The 25,667-nt window shown below is 45.5% G+C and overlaps 1 protein-coding gene across 4 annotated transcripts in view; it reads right to left on the reverse strand.

The window, feature by feature from the left end:
* The window catches only part of Tmtc4 (transmembrane O-mannosyltransferase targeting cadherins 4), a 57,760-nt gene extending 32,715 nt beyond the window's left edge, over window positions 1–25,045 (reverse strand). For 2 of the 4 annotated variants that reach the window (XM_071611625.1, XM_027938937.3), the window contains exons 1-5: window positions 24,795–24,881; window positions 19,440–19,655; window positions 16,325–16,440; window positions 14,862–15,078; window positions 8,245–8,332 (exon numbers count right to left, since the gene is read on the reverse strand). In XM_071611625.1, the coding sequence (XP_071467726.1) occupies window positions 8,245–8,332; window positions 14,862–15,078; window positions 16,325–16,440; window positions 19,440–19,601 (583 nt within the window). In that variant the 5' untranslated portion in view covers window positions 19,602–19,655; window positions 24,795–24,881. Of the gene's footprint in view, window positions 1–8,244; window positions 8,333–14,861; window positions 15,079–16,324; window positions 16,441–19,439; window positions 19,656–24,022; window positions 24,041–24,794; window positions 24,882–25,026 lie in introns of those variants that run through there. The other 2 variants (XM_071611624.1, XM_071611626.1) reach the window with 2 other exon arrangements.
* Between the last annotated feature and the right edge of the window lie 622 nt (window positions 25,046–25,667).

The following is a 25,667-nucleotide window of genomic DNA, read 5'->3' on the forward strand; positions in this document are numbered from 1 at the left end:
CCACAGCTCAATGAATGCTGTCCTCCTCCCAAAATAATGCTTTTCCTGAATCTGTCTGAAACCACTGAAGCATTGTCTCATATGAGTAGTTCATATGGAAACAGAACCTTGAAGGACAGATGATCCCATCAGTTATCATGGGTTCTCTTCTACAGGTCAACGGGGTAAAGACACTGCCCCCAACCCTCCAGGTCTAGCAGGAGGTGAGGTCTGAGATCCAGCCTCGCCTACCATCTTCTTCAAGTGGACAGAGCACCAGGTTCAGCTGTTCACTGGACACCAATGCACCTGCTCACCCCCACCAACTATCACCTGGATCAGACTTGACAACCTTCTCACTCCCCAATCTGTGTTCGTACTTTTCACCTAAATAGAATATGATTTCTCAGTGCACTGCTCCTGGTTCTTAATTTCAAAAGCAAGTTCCTAGATCATTTTGCCTCTTTTCCTAGAATAACTGAATCACCTTGTATTTTATTCGACTGTGACATGGATTAATTTTTCCCCATGGGTCAGAGGCCTCTGATAGGAAACAAACTCCCAGTTCCCCCATTGGAAACGCTCAAGGGACTCTCTTAAGGAGACCCTGTTAACATGCAGTAAAATTACTTCACAGGTGTGAAAATGATGGGGCTCCTTTCCCACTCATGCAGAATTTAAAATGGCTTTCTCCTCGGATGGCTATCTCAGACTTAATTGAATTCAGAAAAATAGCATACAGAAAACACAGCCTTTGGATTTATCAACAATCTTCTCCCTAATCTCACCCGGTAATTTCACCACCTCTCTCAAGTCCTAAGCCCTCATTCCACATCTACTTGCAAATCCTCAATGGCAATTTTCCTGGAAGAATCCTACCCTTTAATCTTCCCTTAGGTCTCCAGGGTCCTGTAAAATGCACCCAGAGTAAAAGCATATGAGAGGAAGGTCCTGTGCCTTTGCTAAGAACCTTATTCAGTGATCATTAAATATTCAGGATCACTCCTCACAACAGTGGCAATTTCAGATCAAAGGCAAAATTTCAACAGTTAACGTAGTGGCAGGTTTGCACCCAGAGGCCCACATTCCAGATCTGTCACTATCCAGGAGAGGAGTCACCATGTAGCCAAAAATCTACCGAAATTTATCTAGTCCCAATACGTATGAGACATGTCGTAAGTGGAACATACACACCCAATTTTGAAGACTTTGTACGAAACACATAATGCAGAATATTTTGGGGTTTTTTTAATATACATTACATTGAAATTGTATTTTTGATACATTGAACTAAATAAAATATATTATTAAAAATTAATCTTGCCTGTTTCTTTTTATAATGTAACTTAGAAAATTTAAAATTACATATAAGGCTCTCAACATTTCTTTTTTTTGGGGGGTAGGGTACTAGAGATCGAACTCAGGGGCACTGGACCACTGAGCCGCATCCCCAGCCCAACTTTGTATTTTTTTAAATTTAGAGACAGGGTCTCACTGAGTTGCTTAATGTCTCACATTACTGAGGCTGGCTTTTGAACTTGCGAACCTCCTGCCTCGGCCTCCTGAGCTGCTGGGATTACAGGAGTGCGCCACATTTCTATTACACAGAAGTGTCTCTAGACCATGTGATCAAAGTCTCAGCTCGTAGTTAAAATGATCTGGAATTGCTGTTTGTATTCCAACTCTACCTTCAAAACTTGAAAAATAGGGCGTGAGTTTATCAGGAGCCACAAGACTAAACATGCACATACACTTTGGAGTTTTCCAGAATCCAACTGGAAATCTCAATTTCATTAATATCTTAAACCCACATAAGTCAAACAGGTCGTCTTTCCAAATGTGTAATATGATGTGCATGATAAACCAAGGTCTGTTGACATAGCATTGACAAAATATCTCCAGTGCTGGCATGAGAAAAAAAGAGGCTTTATAAAATCAAAACTTGGGGTTCTGAGTGTTGGGACAGCCACACTTTGTGGAGTTCTGGCAATACACTGCCCTAGGATAGTTTTACCCATGTAATCCCTCACATCAATTTTGAGTCTTAGTTTGCTAAAGTGAGCAATGCTAATAACTGTCAATATATAATGTCATCTAGGTGAATTTGGTTTGTGTCTCTGTGGCTACATTCCTACTGAGTAACTAACACATTCTTTTATCCCAAGTTTGAGCATTTCAATAAGATGACTGAGACAGGTAACAGTGGGCCACCTTGCATACAGAGGGCACTCAGTAAAAATCTGTTGAATCAATGAATAGTTTCCTCTATTTCCATGTCTTTCAGAAGTCTTTTATATCACTATATTTCTTATTCGATTATGATATAATTTAATACCAAAAAGTTAATAATTTTCTCAGTGTGAACAAATATAGCCAGAAATCAAGTCTTTTCACCTTTAGATACAGTCTTTAAACCCCTTCACATTGGAAGAATCACCATCCTGTAAGAGACTCTTGAAAACATTTTTTAATTTAAAATATTACGTAAGAATATAAGAAACAGAACACTGACTAATTTTAAAGTCAGAAGTAACTGTTTAAAAAAAAAAACACAGTTAAAAATGAACTGTGAGAGTCAGATGTCACCTCCGGTGCAGTTTTATTTATGAATATTTTTGTTCAGAAAATTCACAAGACGGGGATTCCAACCTGTGCACAGCTCCTAAGCACTTCGGGGTGACACCTTTACCCAGAGTTCTGTCTCATTTTCTTCTAGAGGGCTCCAGTGAGCCAGGGGAGGATGGTTCTTACTCCCTGCTGTCCCTCATCTCTTGCAAGACCAGCACTGGCAAACACCAACCGTTCATGATCCAGTGGTAAGATTCGCCTCATCAATTTTTTTCTTGTTTCAATACGTGTCTCTATTATCTAAGATAATTCAACCCCGTAGGTAAGTGGAGGCAAAGGCTGACAGAGTAAAGAGAACTCGGGGTGGGGGGGGGGGAGGTTCAACAGCAGAAAGACACTTGTCAGTGTTGACACCCACAAGTGCCAACAGATGTGGCGATTTAATGAAGCATGTGCCTCGGATCTGGCACTGCTTCCAGCGGGAGCCTCCTTGCAGCAAGAGCACCACTCTGTCCACGCTAGCCCTCCTCAACACTCTCCGCCTGGCATCTCTGCCGAGTGGAACTGGCACATCCTGGTGTGTGTGGGAACCGCGCCACGCAGACAGGTGGCCACGATTCTGTAGCTGCCAGAGCGACACAATGAGCATCAGATTCACGTTCCAAAAGTTGGAACCAACCAAGCCCGCTTCCACACACAGCCTCAAAGTCAGACTTGCTGTCCTTGAATGGGGGTGGGGGATCAAGCAATGCAGGAAGGAAAGAAACGTGCAGGCGGAGAAGACATGCCCGACGGCGTCCCAGGCAGCTTTCAGTGGGCAGAGGCCTGACTCTAAGAGCAGGGGTCCCGTGTGACATGAGTTAGGCTATGGCCCGACTTTTTAAGCTGCATGGTTCTAAGTCAAGGGAAACAGATTTCTTAAATCAGAATGAAAGTACAAAGGAATGATAATCTGAGAGAGCTACCCTGTCTTGGTGTCTGAAATAAGATAAGGAGAGCAAAATAACAAAGAAGGTTCAAGAAGTTAAGAACAACTGAGGTTTGGGATTCTGTCTCTGGATTATGAATAACAGTATAGGATTTAAAATGGTTGTTTAGATGGGTAGCAAACCCATTTCTCTCTAGAGGAGACTCTCTCCCACTTCAAGTGAGACTTAGTAAATTTCTCTTCTTAGTCCTAACTCCCACGAGATGAGTATTTTAAGGTACTGGTTTAAAAACACAATTGTTTTCACCATTCTAGCGAGCTTCTAGGACAGACATGAACTATTTCCAACCTGAACTACTATTTTTAAAAACAAAGAAATATTGACAAAGACATCTCATCATAAGAACAATACCTTCTGTTTGAAACATTCAGAAATAAAAACCAGCGTACCAATGACTTCATTTGACCTAATGATTTTTTTTTGAATAAAGAAAAAATATGTGGCCTTTACAAGGACATTCCCCTTTTTAAAATAAGATTTTGTTGTTGGGTGTGGTGGCACATGCCTATAGAGGCTCAGGGGGCTGAGTTAGGAGGATTTTAAGTTCAAAGATAGCCTCAGCAACTCAGCAAAGCCCTAAGCAACTTAGTGAGACCCTATCTCAAAAAATAAAATATAAAAAAGGGCTGGGGATGTGGGCTCAGTGGTTAAAGCACACTTAGGTTCAATCCTCAGAATCCCCCCCTCCCCCAAATTTTTTTGTTGCAAAAGATCTTGCTTGGAGACATTTTACCTAAATAATAAAAGAAAAACAACAAATAAACAAACAAGAAAAGGGGCAGAGCACTGGAAATGTTATATGAGTGGGATTTTTCATTTTCTGAAAATACCAGGATTCCAGAGGCAAGCCCAGAGTTGTTTGCTCATAAACTCAGGTAGTTAAAAACTGTCCAGAGCTTTACAATACAGACTCCGCATCTATAAAGGAAGCTAATGAGATTACTCGAAAAGAGATGCAGCCTCTGAAAGAGCTTTTTAACTAGCTAAAACATTGATTTTGGAGGATGTAATTTTTTTTCTCTTATAAAATAATATTAGATCTGTTCCTCTGGAAAAACCTTTCTTGGATTTCAAGTTTATGTGTAACTAATGCTGGACCCTCCCCCACTTCTTTAAACTTTAGGTCCAGACCCTAAAAGTATAAAGACCAGATCTTTAAAGGGGTCACTTTAAACATTAAATTGGAAGATTAAACAGTATTATTATTGGCATCCCAATAAACAGCGGACTTAAGGTCTCCACAGAAAAGCTCTGATTCCCTGCTGAGCACTCAGAAACCCAGACAGCTGGAACAAAAACCACACCTGTGATGATATGAACACACGTCATGAACACGCTTACCACTTGGGTTTTGTACATGGGCACTGACTAGCCAGAGGGAAATAAAAATGTGATTATTCTTTAAGATATCTCAAATTCCAAATGAAAACAGATACCTGAATGCCCATTAGTGTGAAGAGTTCTGTTGCATTGGGGGAAATTTAATAAAGAGGATATCAAAGAAATTAGTGGTACAAAGGCCACAGCCTTCCATTTAGCAAAGTCCACGAGAGAGTGATACTAAGTGCCTGCTAAGAAAGCTTTGTTTTAATCAAAATATACTGACTGGGGGCTGGGTGTAGCTCAGTGGCAGAGCACCTGGACCTGGCACCAGAGCATGTACTAGGACCTGGGTTTGATCCCCAGCAAAACACCCACACACTGGACTGCAAGCCCCTTACGGGTATGGACTCTGTCTTTCTAGTTTTTGAATCCCCAGCACTGGACACAGGGCAGGCCCTTGAAGTTTCATTAATTACTGGTGATGGAATGAATGCCCTAAACGGGTAAGCCTCTGTGCTGTTTTAGGACAGAATCAGAGACCGTGAGTACTTTTCATGAATGCTGAGCCAGAATGGCTTCTGCACGCTGGGCTCTTCCCACTTCCCCTCTGTGAAGGTGTCTCAGTTTGTGGGCATCATACTCCTCTTAAGAGACTCCTGTGCACCATGTGTGAAGTCGAACATTAATTAGCATGATGTTTAAGGATGAGTCCAAAGAGTTGGTATCTATCAACAAAGAAGAGCGTTCTACTCTCAGCAGGTTTAGAAGGGGTACAGAAAACCAGAACAAGGTTTTGCTGGAAACCCCAGAGAGAAGGCAAGGCCCCAGACTTCATCAGCTGATTTTGTGGGTGAGTAGACAAAGGGGGTGGCACTGGGAGTTTTAAGAAGAGGTGACAGCGCAGCTGGTGGAGTGAGGGGCTGTTCTGGTGCCACATGGCCCGAGAAGCAAGGTGGGCAGGGGGGGGTAGCTGGACATCTAGTCACAAGGTCTTGAAGTGACACGGGTGGGCTCAGGCCCAGCATACTGCCAGGGGCACTCAGAGAATCACTTAGGCATGGGACACAAGGGAGTCCCCTCAAGGCAGCTAACTGCAGTGCCTCTACGGCCTGTAGGCCTTAGGTTAGGGTTAGGGTTAGGACCCAGGCTACTCTGGGTCTCCAGACCTTTGGCACACATCTGGAACAGAGTTCCGTCATTCTGTCAATGGCGTGTGAGGGGAAACGAGAGGAAATGGAAAATAGCAATGAAAACCAATTTATAACGATGGAGACTGCAGCTCAAAACATGGGTATCTGAAACCACCCACTTTAAACCTTAAAGAGACACCGTGATGATCTAGAAGGGAAAGCCGGACCGTGCAAGTGGACACAGTTGGGGGGCAGACCAATAACAATTAACACTCAGGGTCAAGGCCCTGAGGTCTGAATGGGTGTGCAGAGCCAACTACTTTAGCTTCATAACTTCCAAAGGCTAATTAGGTAAGCTGTCCATGACTGCTAGGATCAGAGACCAGGGTGGTCCACAAGCTCCACTGTGATCCACTCTTTTCTTTTCCTAAAGGGGGTTCAAGTTAATAGGAAAGCAGACTCCAAGAAGATGGGGCAGCTTGCAGACCACAGACAGGCTTCTGAGAAGGCTCCCATATCCATCCATCCATACTCTGACTGCTCCAAGTAGCTTCTACCAAATTAACATCTAATCCTAAAAGCCACATCTACCACCATGATTGATTTGCAAACATAAAATATTTCCAGGTTAACTTTGTTGAAAACATTATGAACTTAACCTTAAAGGCCTGGTCATTTCTTTCCAATGCTAACATAAACATATTATAAATGCTAGCAGAAATTTACTGGACCAAAGGGAAAGGTCAAATGGTTACTTATGGTTAAAATATTTATGTTAGTACTGAAATATACTTAACTAATTTCCCACAAATCAAAGTATTAATTAACTGAAAAACCATCATTTAAGCAACTTCACCTTTGGTACTAAGTTTCCAAAGGTTTTTAATAAAAAATAAATTTATCTTTGGTATAGATATATAATTTTATAATTCCATAAATGAATTAAAAACATACACATAAATATTAACGCACAAATTTATGAATTAGATTACAGAAATCGTAAAGAAATCAGGAAAAGAATATGAAATGTCTTTAGTTTTTCACTATGCTGAAAAAATTCCACTAAAAGTGGGCTAATAAATGTACTGGTTCACTTGACAGAATTTTTAGTTTCATGATAGTTTTTCCATTATTTCACAAGAGCAAGATCTTTAAAAGTAGTGAAGGACTGTAGTGTATCATCCCCCACGTGAAACCTATAGTAGGACATTTGGTGCTTCTTCAAAAGACACATTAGATGTATCTGAAATCCATTAAGAATAGAGTGCAGTTACTTTAAGGTAGAATGTGTTAAATAAAATGTATTAAATGATACTTCATGAGACTTTTAAGAATCGTCTTTGAGAAAAACCACAAGTCTCTATCCCGGGTATCTGTAAGTTCCTATTTAATTCACAGCTTTAGAACCTTAAGTAACATTTGCAATGGACACATCAGAGAGAGGTAAATGGAACCCTCCTCTCACTCCCAAATCATCATCTTTTAAAAAAAATATTTTTAGTTGCAGATGAACACAATACTTATTTTGTTCACTTATTTATATGTGGTCCTGAGGATTGAACCCAGTGCCTCACACATGCTAGGCAAGTGCTCGACCACTGGGCCACAACCCCAGCCCCCCAAGTCATAATCTTAGAGAAAAGACACCAGCATTGTCATCAGCTTCACTGTGAGGCTGAGGGAGATGTGACCTCCCAGATCAGTGGTGAGCTTTATGGTCATGGTGGGGGACCCCACCCCGAGGAAGAGACACATGTGCCTGTCTGCAAGTTAACTTTCAATCTCAGGAAAAGTTACCTCCACTACTTTCTGCACCTGACACTGTTTTATTCACTTGTCCCTGAACTCTCAGGTGAGTCACTGGAAGAAGTGACCATTCTATCTTGGTATGTACAACAATAATGACAAAGGTGTGAAGTGTGATAGGTGTAACCACGCTGAGTGAGCACTGGCACCTTCTGGGGGTACAGGGGGGATAAAGCAGGAGCTCTAGTAGCTCTGCTGATGCTTCTGCTGGTGGCTTCGCCAGTGGGAAACTCCCCTGTGAACCCCGAGAATCTGCTTTGCTCATCTAGAATTCCACATTCTGAAAAGGCGGTGGAGAAAGCAGATACCCAAAGAGCGTTTCCACCTCCAGAGCCATGTTCCCTCCAAGCAAAAGGTAAACAAGCAATTCCCCATCTGTTAAAACACTGCTCAACAGCACAAAAAACACAAAGAAGTTGCAAAATTAAGAAGGCAAACATAATGCTTACTTTCTCTAAATGCTTTACAGTAGCCAAGGAAAGATAACAAAAAGAACAGGGTGCACAGGAGGTCAGCGCGGCCGACAACGCCAGCAACCTTAAAAGAAGGGGAGAAAAGATGCACGTCAAAAACAATGAAATATTCCTAAACTCTGGAAACACAAAACGTTCCTTAGACATAGAAAACCAGAAATTCCCTCGGCTCCTCCACCTCCCACAATACCCCGTGAAGCTCTGCCACAAGGCTCTGGGGCCCTCTGACTCTGCTTCTCTTCTTCCCTTTATGTCTAGGACTTGATTTAACTGCTCCCGAGAGAAGACAGGCTGTTCTGAAGGCACTGACATCTGTGCTGCAGGCTGGACACACACAGTAAGAGCTGGTATTTAACATGCCACCCCAAGGGCCGTAGCTACTTAGGCTTCTAACGTGCCCAAAGTGGATTTTCCACTGGAAGACATCAGCAACTCAGAGGGCTTGGGATTTAAAAAATAAATTTGATCAGAGACATGAAGGATATAAAGGTGGCAAATATGTATTAAAAGCCTCCAGGCAGATAGAAAAAGAGAGCAACGATCCTTCCCAGCTGCCTCTGCCACCTTTCCCTCTCCTCCAACCAAACTTGATTACGTGGTTACCCTGGAAGCAGAACCCTTCAAAAGTGAGTAACAAGATGAAAACACAATGAAACGCCTTGCATTTCTCTCCCCTGTTTTCCACGTGGTGACTCTACCCTTCCCCTTTTCCCCCTCAGTGATAATGAAGCAATATAAAAATTTGTGTTGCTTTCTTTCGGGCTGATCAACAGTTGCTCTCCAAATGTTTCATGGTATTGAAAGCCACAGAATTCCACTCATGGGTACTGGCCTGATTTATGTGGGGTCCTTTCTTAACTAGCACCCGAATATGGCATGTAACAAAGCTTCTGCTGTGAGGAAGAACTGCTTCCATGTCTATGAGATGTGCAATAGAGGACCATTCTTACAAATTAAGATAAAGGAATATAAAATGACAGAAAATTACTCTATACATCATTCCCAAGAGCTTGTATGATCACGAGCCAAGAAAGAATACCTTTTTGAAGCAGTTTCCCCTATACTGCTTCATTTGAAATGCTGAGGTCTCTCTTCCACTCTAATTGTGATCTCTGGGAGATCACAGCCCACAGTGTCATGCAAGGGCTAAGGACTGAATGAGTGGATAAATCCAACCCATGAATACCACGCACACGAAAGAACCTACCAAGAGGAAGCAAGGTGCAAGACAAGGTTCCATAGATTTGTAAGACGCGTGGCAGTATGCTGGGGGCTGCATAATAGAATTACCCTGCAGATGCAATGCATGATAACGAGAGTTCTAGAACACTCAGGGCAGTAAACGCACTCAATCAGGGACACACTGCAACAATCAGGGAGGCAGCTACACAGAAGGGAGCCTGGCACGAGGCAGGTGCTGCTAGAACTGGGAGTAAGGAGCAGAGAGGGAAAAGACATAGGACAGAGAGCAGGATTTGTGACAGGAGGAGCTTCCTAGTGCTGTGGCCATCTATAGTGCTGAGGACAGACAGGGACCCCAAACTCTCAGAGGAGAGAAAACCACTACAGCCACAGAACAATGGGTGGGAGGAGGACAGGCTGCTCCTTGAGTAAAGGGGATGAAGTGGTTTAGCCAAACGAGAGGGGTGGGGCAAACGGGGCCAGGATGTGGAGACGCCGCCTTGTTACGTGGGCAGCTGACCTAAGTGCAAAAACTGCCCAGAGGCCAACTTTCAACACCATAAACTGATTTTTAAAGAAATGTTCTTGTTCGTTGTTGAAGACTGTCCTAAGTCTTTGCAGTATATATATATATTACACTGCCTGACATAAAGAAAAACAAATGTTTTGAAGTATGGTGTCTTAAAGTAAAAAGAGCATTTAGTACTTACGATGAATTTTTGGCATAGAAATCAAAGAGAGATTTCACAGGAAAAAAAAAAAAAAAAAAAAAAAAGCCAAGAGGCTATCCTGGGAGTCCCTGTATCCAATGGCTGTCTGAACAATGAGCATCAGAAAGAGGAGGTTTCAATAAGAGAGGTAAATAGGGAGCCTACACCCTGGGAACAAATCTTTACTCCTCACACTTCAGATAGAGCCCTAATATCCAGAGTATACAAAGAACTCAAAAAATTAGACAATAAGAAAACAAACAACCCAATCAACAAATGGGCCAAGGACCTGAACAGACACTTCTCAGAGGAGGACATACAGTCAATCAACAAGTACATGAAAAAATGCTCAACATCTCTAGCTGTCAGAGAAATGCAAATCAAAACCACCCTAAGATACCATCTCACTCCAGTAAGATTGTCAGCCATTAGGAAGTCAAACAACAACAAGTGCTGGCGAGGATGTGGGGAAAAGGGTACACTTGTACATTGCTGGTGGGACTGCAGATTGGTGCAGCCAATTTGGAAAGCAGTATGGAGATTTCTTGGAAAGCTGGGAATGGAGCCACCATTTGACCCAGCTATTCCCCTTCTTGGTCTATTCCCTAAAGACCTAAAAAGAGCATGCTACAGGGACACTGCTACATCGATGTTCATAGCAGCACAGTTCACAATAGCAAGACTGTGGAACCAACCTAGATGCCCTTCAATAGACGAATGGATAAAAAAAATGTGGCATTTATACACAATGGAGTATTACTCTGCATTAAAAAATGACAAAATCATAGAATTTACAGGGAAATGGATGGCATTAGAGCAGATTATGCTAAGTGAAGCTAGCCAATCCCTAAAAAACAAATGCCAAATGTCTTCTTTGATATAAGGAGAGTAACTAAGAACAGTGTAGGGACGAAGAACAGGAGAAGAAGATTAACATTTAACAGGGATGAGAGGTGGGAGGGAAAGGGAGAGAGAAGGGAAATCGCATGGTAATGGAAGGAGACCCTCAGGGTTATACAGTGGAGGAGGTAGAGAGAGAGGAGGGGAGGGGAGGGGAGAGGTGGGGAGGGGGGAGGGGGGAGGATGGGAAAGGCAGTGGAGCACAACAGACACTAGTATGGCAATTTGTAAATCAATGGATGTGTAACTGATGTGATTCTGCAATCTGTGTATGGGGTGAAGGTGGGAGTTCATAACCCACTTGAATCAAAGTGTGGAATATGATATGTCAAGAAATTTGTAATGTTTTGAACAACCCACAATAAAAAATTAAAAAAAAAAAAAAAAAAGAAAGAGGAGGTTTCGTCTTTCTTTTCAGATATTTGCATAATATGTATTTTCAGGCAAGTTCTCTACAAAGGCTATCTTCTTTCTTCTGAATCATCTGATACGCACCTATCAGGGTTTTCCACAGGAATCACTGCAACACCCTTATTCCATAAAGGACAGGAGTGAAACAGTTTGCCCAGGGGCCATGAAAAGAAATTTGAAAGGGAGCAGGGGGACGTTTTCCCCACCAAACTCCCCTTTTTCCCCTTAAATCCAAGTCTGGGAGGGAAAAAATCTTAAGGAGGCCTCAGTTTTCTCTTTCTTATGCCAAAATTCGGACAACTTATAATCTGCCCCAATATCTTGAGGAAAAAGAAATGTAAAACCCACCCAGTGGTGCTGGTGTCCTCAGGGAGCTCTTGGGGACCTCTGTTCTGACCAGCAACAGGGACTGATGAGCCCCAAAGACCAGAGCCTATGCAAGGCCCCTTAGGTCTCCCCACCACTAGGGACTGGTTGTCAGAGTCTTCATGCATCTACAAACAACTCAGTGATTTGGGGAGGCTTATTTGAATGGGGGTAGGGATAGGAAGAAGAAGAGGAGAAGAGAAGAGAGATACGCAGAGATATTCCTATCAGCGGAGGAGAAAATGACACTGATTGCAATGACTTCCCTACCAATTACAGCCTGGAGAGGGTAAAACTAGGGGACCAACTCATCCCAGTTAGCCTGGGGTCAGAACACAGTCTCAGGGACAATGGATGGTGGGTCACCCTAGGAGACTAGAAAATGTAGGTATTTATTTGCAGTGGACAAAAACATTTTTGGTGTTAATATTGAGGGGATAAAGATAAAAAACACATCAATGTTAATATAAAGAAATTTATGCTGCTAAAACCTGGGGATATATCACCACTGCTGTCCCTTAACAAATATAAACAGAGGCCCATGAAGCACCCAAATTCCACCGTCCTCCCCGCATAGGGGCCAACGTGCAGTGTGAGCGTGCCATGCCCAGCCTGCACCAGAGCACCGGCTGCTTCCTTAGGGCTGGCAGGACACCTGTGAGGCACCCCCTGCCATCTGGAAATGAAAAGCTCGGGGTGTCCTGCTCTTTGCACATTTGTAAAGCTGGAATTTAAAATGCAGAGTAGCAGATAACAGGGGAATGAAGATAAAACTGACTCTTATTTGTCCAAATAATGAAAGGTAAATATAGAAAACATGCATCTTAGGATATTAATTTTTAATTCTCTTAGTGCTATGGATGGAACCCAGGGATCTGCACGTTGGGCAAGCACTGAACCACTGAACTGTATCCCCCAACCCAATACTAGTTCCTAAACAGTTTGAATAGCTGTCATGGAATGGAGGAGGGAAAATGAAAGATTTTCCAAACATTCTCTCCTCTCCTCATGGCTAGATTTCCCTCAGTTTCTTTTAAGATATGGAACATGGCCTTTTGAGGTTAACATGTTCCCAGATTGCATTTATCTAGAGTGAGCGTCTATGTGTGTGTGTGTGTGTGCAATCACATCCAGTCACACCTGTTAACCCTTGAAATTTTTTAAATAAATCAATTTCTCAATATTTAAAATAAGAATTTTAGAAATTTTCTTTGGCTAATAATTCAAATATCATTTTGCTTTTAAGATCAGGCTAATTTAGGCAAGAAGCAAACAATGTTAATGAGAACTTTCCCAAAGATTGCTTTGTTTATGATTGATGCGTATACTCTATCTATCTGGGTTCTAGCAAGCATTTAGAGATTAAGGAACTCAGATTGAAACTAATTCTAAATCAGGCACAGTTATGTATTGATAAAGAACTTAGAGCTAAACTCTTGCAACATCAAACCCTAGCCTCCGAAGGACTTAAATCTTCAAAACTTGATGAAGTAAAAACAAAGTAAAATTTAAAAAGATGAGAAGGTTGTAATAGCAACTCCATGAAACATTTGATACCAAAGAATAGACAGTTTAATAAAAGTCAGTGCCAAAAAACAGGAATTCTGCTCAATGTTTTGGAACTGACTCCGAGATGCTCAATAGGACAGCTGGTTAAATGCAGGTATCTAAATCCCTCTATTAAATGCAGACATCTATTGTAAGAGAAGTAATAAAGCATATGCAGTATTTTATACCAGGTACTTTAGGCTCACAGAATGAATGACTAGAATCAAATCTTTCGCCTCAGCAAATATGCTGACTTACATTTTCTAAGGGTTTGGGGCGGGGGATGTTCCTGACAACCTTGCAAATGTTAAATCCCCACACAGTGTGCTCCAAATATCTTCAGCAGCAGCCAATGGCATAGGGCCATGGGCCACAGGAAAGCAGGGTGGGCTCCTGTGTGGGGCTGTCCCATGGCCTGGCCCAAGTCTGCTGGGGGAAGAGGATGAATAGGGAGAGAGGAAGGTGGGAAGATTTCATAAGTGGTCCCTCCCATGTCAGCAACGCCTCAGGGTGGGCCTCGGAAGCCAGGATTTAAGTCCTATCCTACAGTCACCTGCGATTGGCCCTGAATAAGTTCTTTACTTGTCTCCCTCGGCCACCTCATCTACAAAGTAGGAGCTGTTGCACTAGGCCATCTGGATGTCATGGCATTTTTATGACAATCACAGTAAGGTTAAGAAAGCTTTTTGCTGGGTGCGGTGGCGCACACCTGTGATCCCAGCAGCTCAGGAGGTCGAGTCAGGAGGATCATGAGTTAAAAACCAGCCTCAGCAAAGAGCAAGGTGCTAAGCAACTCAGTAAGACCCTGTCTCTAAATAAAGTACAAAATAGGGCTAGGGGGCTGGGGCTCAGTGGTGAAGTACTTGCCTAGCACGCATGAGGCACTGGGTTTGATCCTCAGCACCACAATAAAAAATAAAATAAAATAAAGGTATTATGTCCACCCACAACTAAAAAATAAATATTTAAAAAAAAAATTGGGCTAGGAATGTGACTCAGTGGTCAAGTGCTCTGAGTGAAATCCCCGCCACCAAAAAAAAAAAAAAAAGCAAGCTTTTGTAAACCATAAAGCTGCCAGCTGCTGTAGGAAAACTGCCCCAGACCTTTTGCTGAAGAATGGTTCTTAGCTACTGGCCAGGTAACGTTCAAGGTTCACACCTGCATGGCTGGTGTAGTCACATGAGCTCATCAGAAAGTACCAGCAGGAACCACACCATACCTTCAGGACCTTCAGGATTAAAGTCGTGCCTGCATGGTGCCCACATGTGTTCCCAGGGAGAAGTCTTAACTTAGAAACAATCGTTTCAAGTGTCTGGAAGGGTGTTTATGGAGTGTGCTCAAGTCCCTAGAGGATACCCTAGTGTGTATTCTCTATATCCCTGGAAGCAAGAGGAGTCTGTTTTAGCCCACGAGACAGCACACAGAGCCTCAGTATTCCTTACACACGTGCGGATGTCACTGGCAGGAGATACTTACGCACTCAGTGTGCACTGGATGGACGGCAAAGAGCAGCGCAGCCAGCAGGGACGCTCTGGGGGCCAGGTGCACCCTCCGGCCTTTACTGGTATACTGCAGGCCACCAAATAATACAGAGAAGACGTCCACCATGAGGACGGAGATGCCACCGTGCAGCAGGATGTTGACCACATGGAAGCCCACGGGGTGGAAGCCGCCTGACAAATAGTAGTTAATCCTGCAGCAAACACGGATGCTCACCTTAGAGTGCAGCAGCAGTCGGAAGGAGAAGCACGCAGGAGAAAACGTTCAAAGGAGGCGAGCGAGACTCTGCCTCATCAGTAAAAATAGCACCAGGCTAATAACACGCCAAGCTAAAAGCTGAAGAAACAGCGTGGACATAATTAACCACGGGGGAAAATGGAGAAATGGATGTGTCCAAGGGGAGTGGGACTGAAGACACCTGGCGAGGAAAATCAAAGGGCAAGCTAGACAGATTTTTTAAGTGCAAAAAAGGGGTGACTGAATTCCCCGTTGACGTACTAGTCCACACATCTCTCAGCGCTGCCCTGCAGGGACCTGGGTTTCAAATGGTCACGGAACTTGCTCATCCACAAAAGCAGCTCCCTCACAGTACGCCAACCAGCCTTCCTCAAAGACATACCTTGGTGTCAGGAATTCCCACTTTTGAGGGCTTCCAATTGCTGTGGTTCCACTACTCCTAGGCTTCTCTGAGAAATCTCTACAAAGGCATTAAATGCACCTGAGAAACACTAGGAACGAGAACCTTCGAGAGGTGACCATTTAACACAACGGTCTTCCAATGAACAGGCAGAGGGAAGTTGTTTCTAAGTTTCATTTTCTTTTTGCATACTGACTTGGTCACCGTAGGAAGGTTTATATCTTAATGGGTTTTTTTTGCTATTATTATTTTCTTATCTTTAGTTGTAGATGGACACAACACCTTTATTTTACTTACTTATTTTTATGTGGTGCTGAGGATCAAATCCAGTACCCCACACATGCCAGGCAAGCACTCTACCACTGAGCCCCAGTCCCATGTTTTTTGCTATTATTGTGAAAAAAGTCACAATTTCATTCGATGCCTGTGTTGCTCTGACATATTATCATACCGATCTCTTGGTGCTGAACAACCATCAATGGGTACAATGTTTGAGAACCAAGAAAACTATGGGAGGCTTCACCAAACTGTGCCTCGTGTTCCTTGCACAGGGACCTGGCTTTTCTCCGTTCAGTCGAGTCTGTACCGTTGAAGCGAGCGCTCTGGAGGGAAGCTCACCCAGGCACGTTCTCTCAGACGACTGAGTTGGAATCAGTACGTGCTTCTGAGACTATGTGAGTAGCCTTTACCTCCCTAGGAACCATTGCCTGGACTCCCCAACGCTGGGAACCTGGGACAAAGCTATATGCAGTATCAAGTGCGAGGCCTGGTGACCAGCCCACCCCACGCTGTCACAGCTCACCTGAAAGTCAGCACGGTGAGAGGCCGGTAGGACTTGTGGCTGGTGTTGCTGCTCAGTCTGCTGCCCCAGAAGTCATGATGCCACAGGTCTCCCAGGGGTGTGTCTGCTTGGAGGTCCTGCAGGGACACACCAGGGGGCATCGTGGTCAAGGGAGTCACCATTTCTCCCCTATCATACGGAAGCCCTCCCCAAGCCCTCTCCTTCAAAGGCCCTCTGAGCTCCCAACTCTGCCCACTACTGTCCATCTCTCTGGCTTGTCCCGGGCCAAGCCCTGCCCTCTCCCACCCAGGGTACTGTCAGGCCTCCAAGGCAGCCACTGTGCCCTCTGATGTGCTCTCTAAGTTGAGCATTTCAAAATGTACCTCAGCTTGCCCCATCCCTGTTGGCTCAAAGTCCAGCCATAGCCTCCCACACTCCTGCCCTCTCTGCAGGCCTATCGGGGTTACTCTCAGCTCCTGTGCCAAAGGATGGGCCGCACAGGGCTCCCCTGGATGGTTGCCCTCAACTCTCTACAGCTTAACTCCTCTGAGGTCCATATCTCAGCCACCAAGCCTTCCTAAGTGGATCCCACAACCTTCCGAGTCTGGGCCCATTTCCCACCTGTCCCCACAGGGCCTGGCATACTGGTGACTTATAACACTATTTGTTTATACCACTAGGCTTGAGTTCAGGACCTGGGGCACATCTGCATTTAATGGGAATATACAAAGGTGGTTAATATATGCTAAATAAGATCACTTTATCATTCCATTAAATAAGGATTTTATTTTCTATTTTTCCCAAAATTTCCATTTTTGATCATGAAATATTTAAAAAAACAAACTTTTTTACTACTGCACTACCTTAATTTGATACCATACTAAATATGCTTAAAATGCGTCTTTTTCACATTCAAAATATGAAACTAAATGGTGTGAAGGGCAAATAAGACTGTGGAGTAAATAGCAAATCTGATTGATTTTCTCTTTAAAGCAAAATTCAATAGGAATGTTCTGGGGGCTTAGTACATCCTAATTTCCAGTCCTCGAGTTCCTAATTTCCAGCCGTACCCAGAGTTCAGTACTTGTTACTTTAGTGCTTACCCCCATAAAGGGAATAGCTGGAGAGGAGGGACAGGTGTGGAGTGGGTCACCTGACACCCACGGGAAGGATGGCTTTCACTTCCACTGGGGTCAGCTTCACGGCCTTAAGCACACCAGCCACCCCATCCCAAGGGCTGGGTAGATGTTTTGTGAAGATCGTGGAACCCACCTGCTTTCCCAGTGGACTCAGTGACAGAACTGGAAGGCTAAACTCCTATACTGTCACCAAAGTGCGTGTTCAGTAGTGAAGGGGCTGGGCGGAGGATCTCGCCCTCCCTTTGAACAGGAAATGAACACCGCTGAAGCTCTGAATATTCGATCAGGGGTAGCCGCCATGCAGCAGGGTGCACAGCAGAAAGAAAGGTCAATTTTTCCTTATAATGATTTATGGAAACAATGGATTGTATCTGAAATTCATCATAACTCCACTGTCTCAAAGAAGATCATCGGCTCAAGGAACAAAACAGTAACTCAAGACTGCAGGGAAGCTTCTGGAAAAGTCTTCAACACCACTGGACCCACCCACAAACTGTTTCCCATCACTCAGGCACAGTCCCACGGAGGGCAGGCGTCCCTTCCATCCACAGGAATGAGAAAGGAGGCCGGCAAGTTAACACAGGAGCGCAGGACAACACCGTGCTCAGCAGAGCCTCCCCTCACAAGAGGAAAGAGGGTCACATCCAGGGCATCTCACCACAGAGCTCACTGGAATTGTCAGACACTGGTTCTGAATTAACTCTTCTCATACCCAAGAGTCAAACTCATCAAAATGAAAAAATGGAATTTCAAAGATCAAGTTGAATCCTTGTTAGAAAAGCAATTCTGTGGTTAGAAAGCCATTAATCTGATATAGAGCTACTCACTTCTTTCATATGTGGTTTAAAATAAAAAAAAAAAGAATCAAAATTAAACCATCTGCAGTAGCTGCTGGGTGAACTTAAAAAAAAAATCATAGGCAAAGAACTTGAATTAAAAGCAAACATCAACAAGGCGCCAGTTAAGTGCCATCAAAATGGAGAGAATTAATTACAGTACTATGCTACAATAAAATGCCTGTGAGTCAGTCATGTGTTTCCCCCACAGATATGCTTGGTCCTCAACATATTCCATATGAAAATGGCTTTTCCTCATCTGGCGAATCTGTTACCTTCACCTGTTGACACATTAACTGCGTGCTGCAGAGTTCCTACACCTGCACGTCCTACAGGTGGGCTGGTGGGTTCCTTCATGTCTGGCCGCAGGTCAAGCAACACACTCCCTGTGGAGCAGCAGACTGCCTGCCACACAGCCCGGACCTCGTGCCATTTCCGGGGTCTTTCTCCTCTGGGACTTCCCTGACTTCTTACTCTGATTTGAACATTTCTTTCTGTCTTTGAACATTTTCCTGACCTTCCCACACACCAATTTGTTCTTCCCTTGCTCTGATTAGCTTGGGAAAAAGAATTCCATTTTTTCCTGCACTGACACAGCATTCCACGTGAGCAAGACTGCCTGGGATTCTGCAAGGTCAGCCAACAGGAGCCTCCATAAAGGGACGAGCAGGAAGTGCCACCCCTGGGCAGCACGCTGCCTGTGCCCCACAGCTGCCAGCAAGCTGTCCTCACACTTTCGACGGAGGACGGGCCATGCGGGGAACTCGCTGCCTGATGTTGACCATGCCCCTTCTGGCCAAAGATCAGACCAACCCATCAGTGCAGCAGAATTTTCTTTCTTAAGTTATAGAAAATTTTCACAAAACCCGAAGTACTCTTGAGGCAACACCCTGGCCATAGAAGAAGGGCCTCTCTCATTCACGTATGGACTGGAGCCTCACGAGGTTAGCAGGGGTTGCAGACCTTACCACTAGGAATCAAAGAGGCACTCAATTAAGGAGATGATGTAAATAAATAAATAAAATGAGAAACCCACAGCACAACAGGGCCCAGGTGAACATTTAACCCAAGTTTAATAAAGAGTTCAATTCCAACTTTGATCATTCCTTAGACATAGGCAGGTGCTTACCATGTTTCCCAGAAAAGAATTAAGCTACAAACCTTATTGTTAACAATAGCTTCTGAGTCGTCAAAGACAAAATCTCCATCATAGCTCCGTGCAAAACATAGGAGGGAAACAAGTCCCACTACTAACTTAGCCCAGAAAGGGGGAAGGACCGAAGATGGGATGATGTGATCCAAATCGGTGTCCAGCTCGGCCATTTTGAAAACTGCAGGCTGCCAGCCTCCTGATTCAGCATCATGCTGGTTAGAAATCTGCAAGGAAAACGACATCACATAGAGACTCACCAACGCACTGACAGGAATGGGTCTGCAGTGGACATAGTTTACCTTGAGCACCTAAGAGTGAGACAGTCATATATACTGTAATTTTACAGGATGTGGTTCTCTAACTATAGCGGGCAGGAATCTTGGGTGGGACAAAGCCAGATTCCTGAGCCCTATCATGACCTATGGAAATCAGAAGCCCTTTGATTTCTGATGCTGGATGTGTTGCCCTTTAAGAAACACTGATTTAATGGAGACCTGTATTTTCCGACACCACCAGGCAAATCATTTTTTAAGAGTCCCTGAGCTGGTTTACAAAGCTTAAAAAGAAAGAGTTCACATTAGCTTTCTCCAATCAAGAAAAATCAGTAACCTTTGATCATTGGGTCTTGGCACATTTTGTGTGTGTGTGGAGGGGTGAGGCTTAAGGTAAACAAAACATGACCCAACTCTGAAAAAGCCTACTATCTATTTGTGGAACTTAGATAATATGCCAGTTAGATGAAAATCTGAGAGGGAAATCACAAGGCAGGGCACACCACTGATTGATTGGCTGATTGCTGTTAGTGGTTCACAGAGAGGGGAACTACTGCTTTTTTTTTTTTTTTTTCCCTAGAAAGGAATGAGCTGTGTTCCAAAGAAGGGAGACAATTCTACATGAGAATATGACCTTCAATACTGCTAAGAGTCAAGATAAAAAGACAGACTTCTCTTGAACTTTCCTTTCAAACGGCAAATGTTTGTGCCCCAGTCTTGCCATTAATAACGTATGGCCTTGTGTATGTCCCTGACTTCTGAGTCTATTTCCTGTGGTACTCTGAAAAACATAAGAACTTTCTAGCAGTAAGAGTTGCCTTGGAAAGGACCCAAACAAATGTCAAACTACTCGCAAATCACACTGATCGGTCCCCGTGCCCCATATACCCCCAGGAGGTGCTTTCTTTAGATTTGCCAGGATCATGTCTGGGTCAGACTGCTTGTTTCCAATCTTGCATGATTCTGGGCTAGTTACTGAACTTCTCTGGGTCTGTTTCCTTACCTGTAAAATGGGGATGACCTCAGCTGTCATGAGGGTTTTAACAAGTGCTCAGTGGAGGCTGGGCATGGTTATTATACTTTGTGAGGGTGAAAGCCCAGGGCAGATCAATTTTCTCTGGAAAGCCCCCTTTAGTTGGCTTACTGGTCCCAAGGCTCCTGTGCCTGCATAGACTGGCCCTGTTCCCTTCACAGAGATGGAAAAGAATCCCAGTTCCATCTGGGCAAGCAGCTTGGATGTAATCTGTTTGCAGATCTCCAAGTGAATACTCTAGATTACTGAATCAACAAGAAGTCAACCCAACTGGAATCCGAGGTTGCAGGCATCTTTTCTACTGTCTTCTATGTAGTGAAGGTGGAGGCCGATCAATAGGGCAGAGGACACGCGGTTCTATGGCAGCACTGGCCTTCTCCAGGGGTTAGAGGAGGTTCTAGACAAAAGATCACATCTTGCTCACTACTTGTCCCCTGAGTCCTGTCACCTGACGGAAGGCATACTCTCAGGGAGTACTGGGGGAATACTACAGGTACAATCTGCTGCCTTTTATTCTTGTTCAATGAAAGGATAAACAATTGCTCAAATCCAAATTACAGTTCTAAATACAATTCAAGTCACCATACAGGCTCTAGTCACTGTTTACATTCAGCAAAAAATTATTTCTGGGGTGTGTGTGTGTGTATGTGTGTGTGTGTAACAAACAATATGGAGAAAGGGGAGGAGAGAGATTGAATCCTTAGAAAAATACCATGATGTGAAGGTAAAATAAATAAATAAAAATAAATATGGTCTTTGATTTATAAAACCTACTGTGTAGGCCAAATGTTGTGGTACACACCTATATTCCCAGCTACTCAGGAGTCTGAGGCAGGATGAGCACAAGTTTGAGTCCAGTCTGGGCAGCTTATCAAGACTTTGTCTCAATATAACACACACAAAAAAGCTGAGGATGTAGCTCAGTGGTCGAGCACTGTTGGGATCAAGCCCCGGCTCCCCACCAAAAAAAAAAAAAAAAACTTAGTGTGGAAGAAAACAATTTATACCAATTTGAAGTGTACAATAGAGTTGAGAGCTGATAAAAGGTCACACAACTGGTTCTGATGTTATCCACTTTAGCCAAAAATATCTGAATATCATTTCACAAAAGTTTGATGAGGTTTAAATGGCCTTAAAGGAAGGCTATGATGGAGGAGAAACTCTGTGCCCCTAGGTTAGCCACCAGGCCTCACTGTTGACCTCCAACTGTTCAGAACAGACTCATGATTTGGGTACTCGAGCAACAGCCTGAATATACGTAGGGCAGACTGAGGGCTCTGACATATGAAGTGCTCTGGGGGGCACACCCTTGGGATTCCACAGGATGGTTGAGTCATTTCAGAATGACCTCCTCTTCTTCTCTTGCAGGGACACCATGAAGAGTCTGTGCTTCTCCTTCCTCTACCCCCTCAGTGGTACTCTCAGCCCTGGCTGGCTCTGGCCTCATCATAGAAATATCCCTTCGTTTTTCTCTTAGTTTCCAAGGTCCCCACTTCTTTGCTTCCAATGAAAATAGTCAACAATGCCCAATAAACGGAATTTTCTGCTCTCTTGTATAATGGAATAGTTTAGAAAATGCCTTTCATTAACAAATGCAAAACAAACAAACAAACAAAAGGCTACAATATGTTAAAAACCCATGTGAAGTTCTCAAGAGTCCAGTCCAGTCCAGTGGTTGAGAGGAAAGACCCTGGAGACAGACAGATTTGGACTTACTGGCTATGTGACCTTGAGCTACTTAGTCTTCCTAAGGATCAGTCTCCTTAGCACAGTAGAGAACCACTACTTTATTCAGAGTTTGTGGTAAAGATTAAATGAGATAATGTAAGCAAGGAGCTAGTTCCTATTACGGCTATTATTTTGGAGAGATTAGTTCGTAGTGCCCAATCCTTGACCACTGTCTTGGGAGCACCCACTTTGCCATCAACTGTAACTCCAACCAGGGCCAGCAGCAGCCCACCAGGCAACCAGGTGTAATTGAGAAGGGGGCACCCCTTTTGGGGGTAGATCCAAGTCACATGGACTCCCTGGACAAGAGTCTTTGTGTCCTGCCCAACTACACAGAGATCCTGATCCCAACTCCCCTTCCTCCAAAAGGAAATGACCTTTGTTCCACAATGAGGCTTGACACTCAGGTAAAAGGAGCTGTGCCCCCCGAGGAGGCAGACATGGGGACCAGCTTCTGCCACCCTATTATAAACTCATGTCATGAAACAGGAAGGGGCAGTGTTTTCCCTTGATGGCCCTGTGCTGCACTGCCCTCTTCTTCAGGTGATCTCCTACCTGAATGCCCTGGCTCCTCAGCCACAGCTGGAAGGACCAGATAGGTGCTTCTGTGTGGCCTCAGTCCAGTTGTAGCAGTCACAAAGCCAGTACTACCTGAGTCCAGTGTCTATTTTAACTGGCTCGACAGTAGTTGAATGTAAAATAAATCAGATCTGTTTATCCTTAATTTCTCAAACTTCTAAAATCAAGCTTCTATCTTTGAGATTAAAAAATTTATTAATCAATCATCAGTGAAAAGGTCAAAAAGATGTCAAACAGGGATTACCAAAAAACAAATGTAGCTGAGCTGCAAACCACAGGGACCCAGGGACAGCTGACACAGCACACTGGGCTGCAGTAAACAGGATGGAGAGACCAAACCTAAATGATTGACTGGAAAATCAGCAGCAGTCACCCGCTGCAGAATATTCTTCTACATGCATGGTCTCTGCGTGGCCTTTCTACCTCATGGGCATCAATTCACCCACATAGCCAGCTGCCCTCTGCCAGGCTGAGTTGTGACAGTGTCTGAGGAAATTGGACTAAAGAATAGGATGGTTTCTGACCCAGCACCTAGTTGCTTGGCAGTAGCCTGGAGACTGGACTTGTCCCCCTGCAACCCAGGTGCCTCAAGGTAAGGAGGCCAGCCTTCCCCATTGCCCTCCACCACGCAATGCCCAACCAAATTCTATTGAAAGTATGTCCTGTTGTGACAGTCCTCCTGTTTCTTAATTCAGTGATGCACGAGAGTCACGGCTACTTATAGCAAGACTGTCTGTGTGGTTACACATTCACAGTCACTGTCCCAGAAAGTTTCCAGGTTGCTACCTTGTAGCCATTTTCTCATCTAAGTGGGCCAGCGTCACTGCCCCACCTCCACCTAGGACGCGCCAGTTTGGTATGTAGGGATGGAGGGAGAAGAGACAGGGACCGGATCCAGTCACCCCTTACTATAACTGTTCCTCAAGGAATTCTCCCCATCCATCTGCTCCCGGTAAAAAGCAAAGTATGGATGACTCACAATGGTAGATCGTTCCTCTAACTCCTCCTTTCTTTTGTGTAGGTTAAAAAAAGAAAGAAAACACACACAGCCCACAGTCACAACATCAACAAGACCAGACGCCCCGTGGAGTTCGCAGGAGGTGAGGCAGTGGCTGCACCACCTGCTCGGCTTCCCTAACTCCCAGCCCACGCCGGGAAGTGGCAGCTCGGTGGCTCCAGGCGCCCCGGCCGGTGGCACCCGCTTCCCTGCCTATTGGCTCCGCAGCCGCGCGCAGAGTAGCTGGCACTCCGGGCGCGGCGGGGGAGCCTCCTCGCGTAACCCGGGGCAGGCGGCCAAGCGGCCCGGCTGTGTCCAGCCATCACATGCGCCGCGGCCAGCTGGCGGCCAGGCGCGCGGCCCCGTGGCCAGCTGGCCGCTCCGCCCAGTGCGCTCTGGGCCGAGGGAGCTCCCGTGCGGCCGAAGCGGGCAGGGTCTGGCGTAGTGACCTCGGCCCTGGAGGGGGAGCGCAGGACTGTGCCCTCAGCGCGGGCAAAGAGGGCGCGCACCCTTCACACCGCGCCCTTTGTCCCGGGAGCTGCTTCGCCGGGGCGCACGGCGTCCGGGGCCCGCGTTCCAGGTCCCAGAGCCAACTCCTCCCGCAGCGCAGCGGCTGAGCTGGGCGCCGCCCCCGGGCCCGGCCGCCACGCGGGGCTTGCTGCTCGGCTGCAGCGGGGAGCCTGCGCCCGCTCCGCACCCAACTCCGCTCTCCCCGAGGCGCTTTCGGCCCTTCAGGGGCCACCCCGCCTGTTACCTGCAAGGAGCCGGAGAGGCGGCCGCATCTCCCTCCCGCGCGCGGAAACTCCGGCGGCTCCCGGCGCCCGCCCGCAGCCGGCAGGGGAGGGGCCGCCCGCGCGCCGCCCCCGCCGCGCCCCCCGCGCGGCGCCGCGCCGCCCGCAGCTCCCCACGCGCTGGCGCTCCCGCTCACACTCCCGCCTCGGCCCGCCCCTTCCTCCCTGCCATTGGCTGCTCCTCCCGTCACCTACACGCCAAAGCCCGGTTTCTCTTCAGTTCATTGGTGGAATCGCGAGTGACGTTGAGCCATAAGCTCCGGGCGGCGGCGAAGGAGGCGCAGGGACCGACGGACTCCGCTGGAGAGAAGGAAGCAGATCTCCGGGAGCGGGACCTGGGCGGGGCGGGGTCGGGGAGGGGCGGCCTCGGCGTGGCCCGGGGAGGCGGGCTGCGGTGCGGGAGCCCGGCCTTGCTTCCTCGTAGGCTGGAGCCTGGTTCTGCTCTGTTTTGCGCACTTGGCCGAGGGACTGCAGCATCCCTGCAGAACCACGCGGACTCCAGAGTTCTTCCTGTCGGGAGGAGTTGAGAAGGTGTGTGTCTGCACTTTCTACCTCTCGGAACAGAACGGAAACAGTCCTTCCTCCCAAGGCCCTGCGGCTGCCCCCACCTGGCAAGGCCACCAAACCGGCGTCCACGCACCAATAGTCACTGCTCACTTTGTCCTAAACCTCCCCTCCTGAGTGCCACTCCACCCTCACTATAGATCGGGCTTGATTTGTTATTTTGCTGATTAAATCCAGACTTTAAAAAAGTGGTGAGAAAACATCACAAATGCAGATTAAATTTTAAAATATAGTATGCCTGGTTCCCATTTTTAGTAAATTTAGACGTCTTT

The sequence above is a fragment of the Marmota flaviventris genome, chromosome 4, assembly GCF_047511675.1.
Source record: "Marmota flaviventris isolate mMarFla1 chromosome 4, mMarFla1.hap1, whole genome shotgun sequence".
Lineage (NCBI taxonomy): Eukaryota > Metazoa > Chordata > Mammalia > Rodentia > Sciuridae > Marmota > Marmota flaviventris.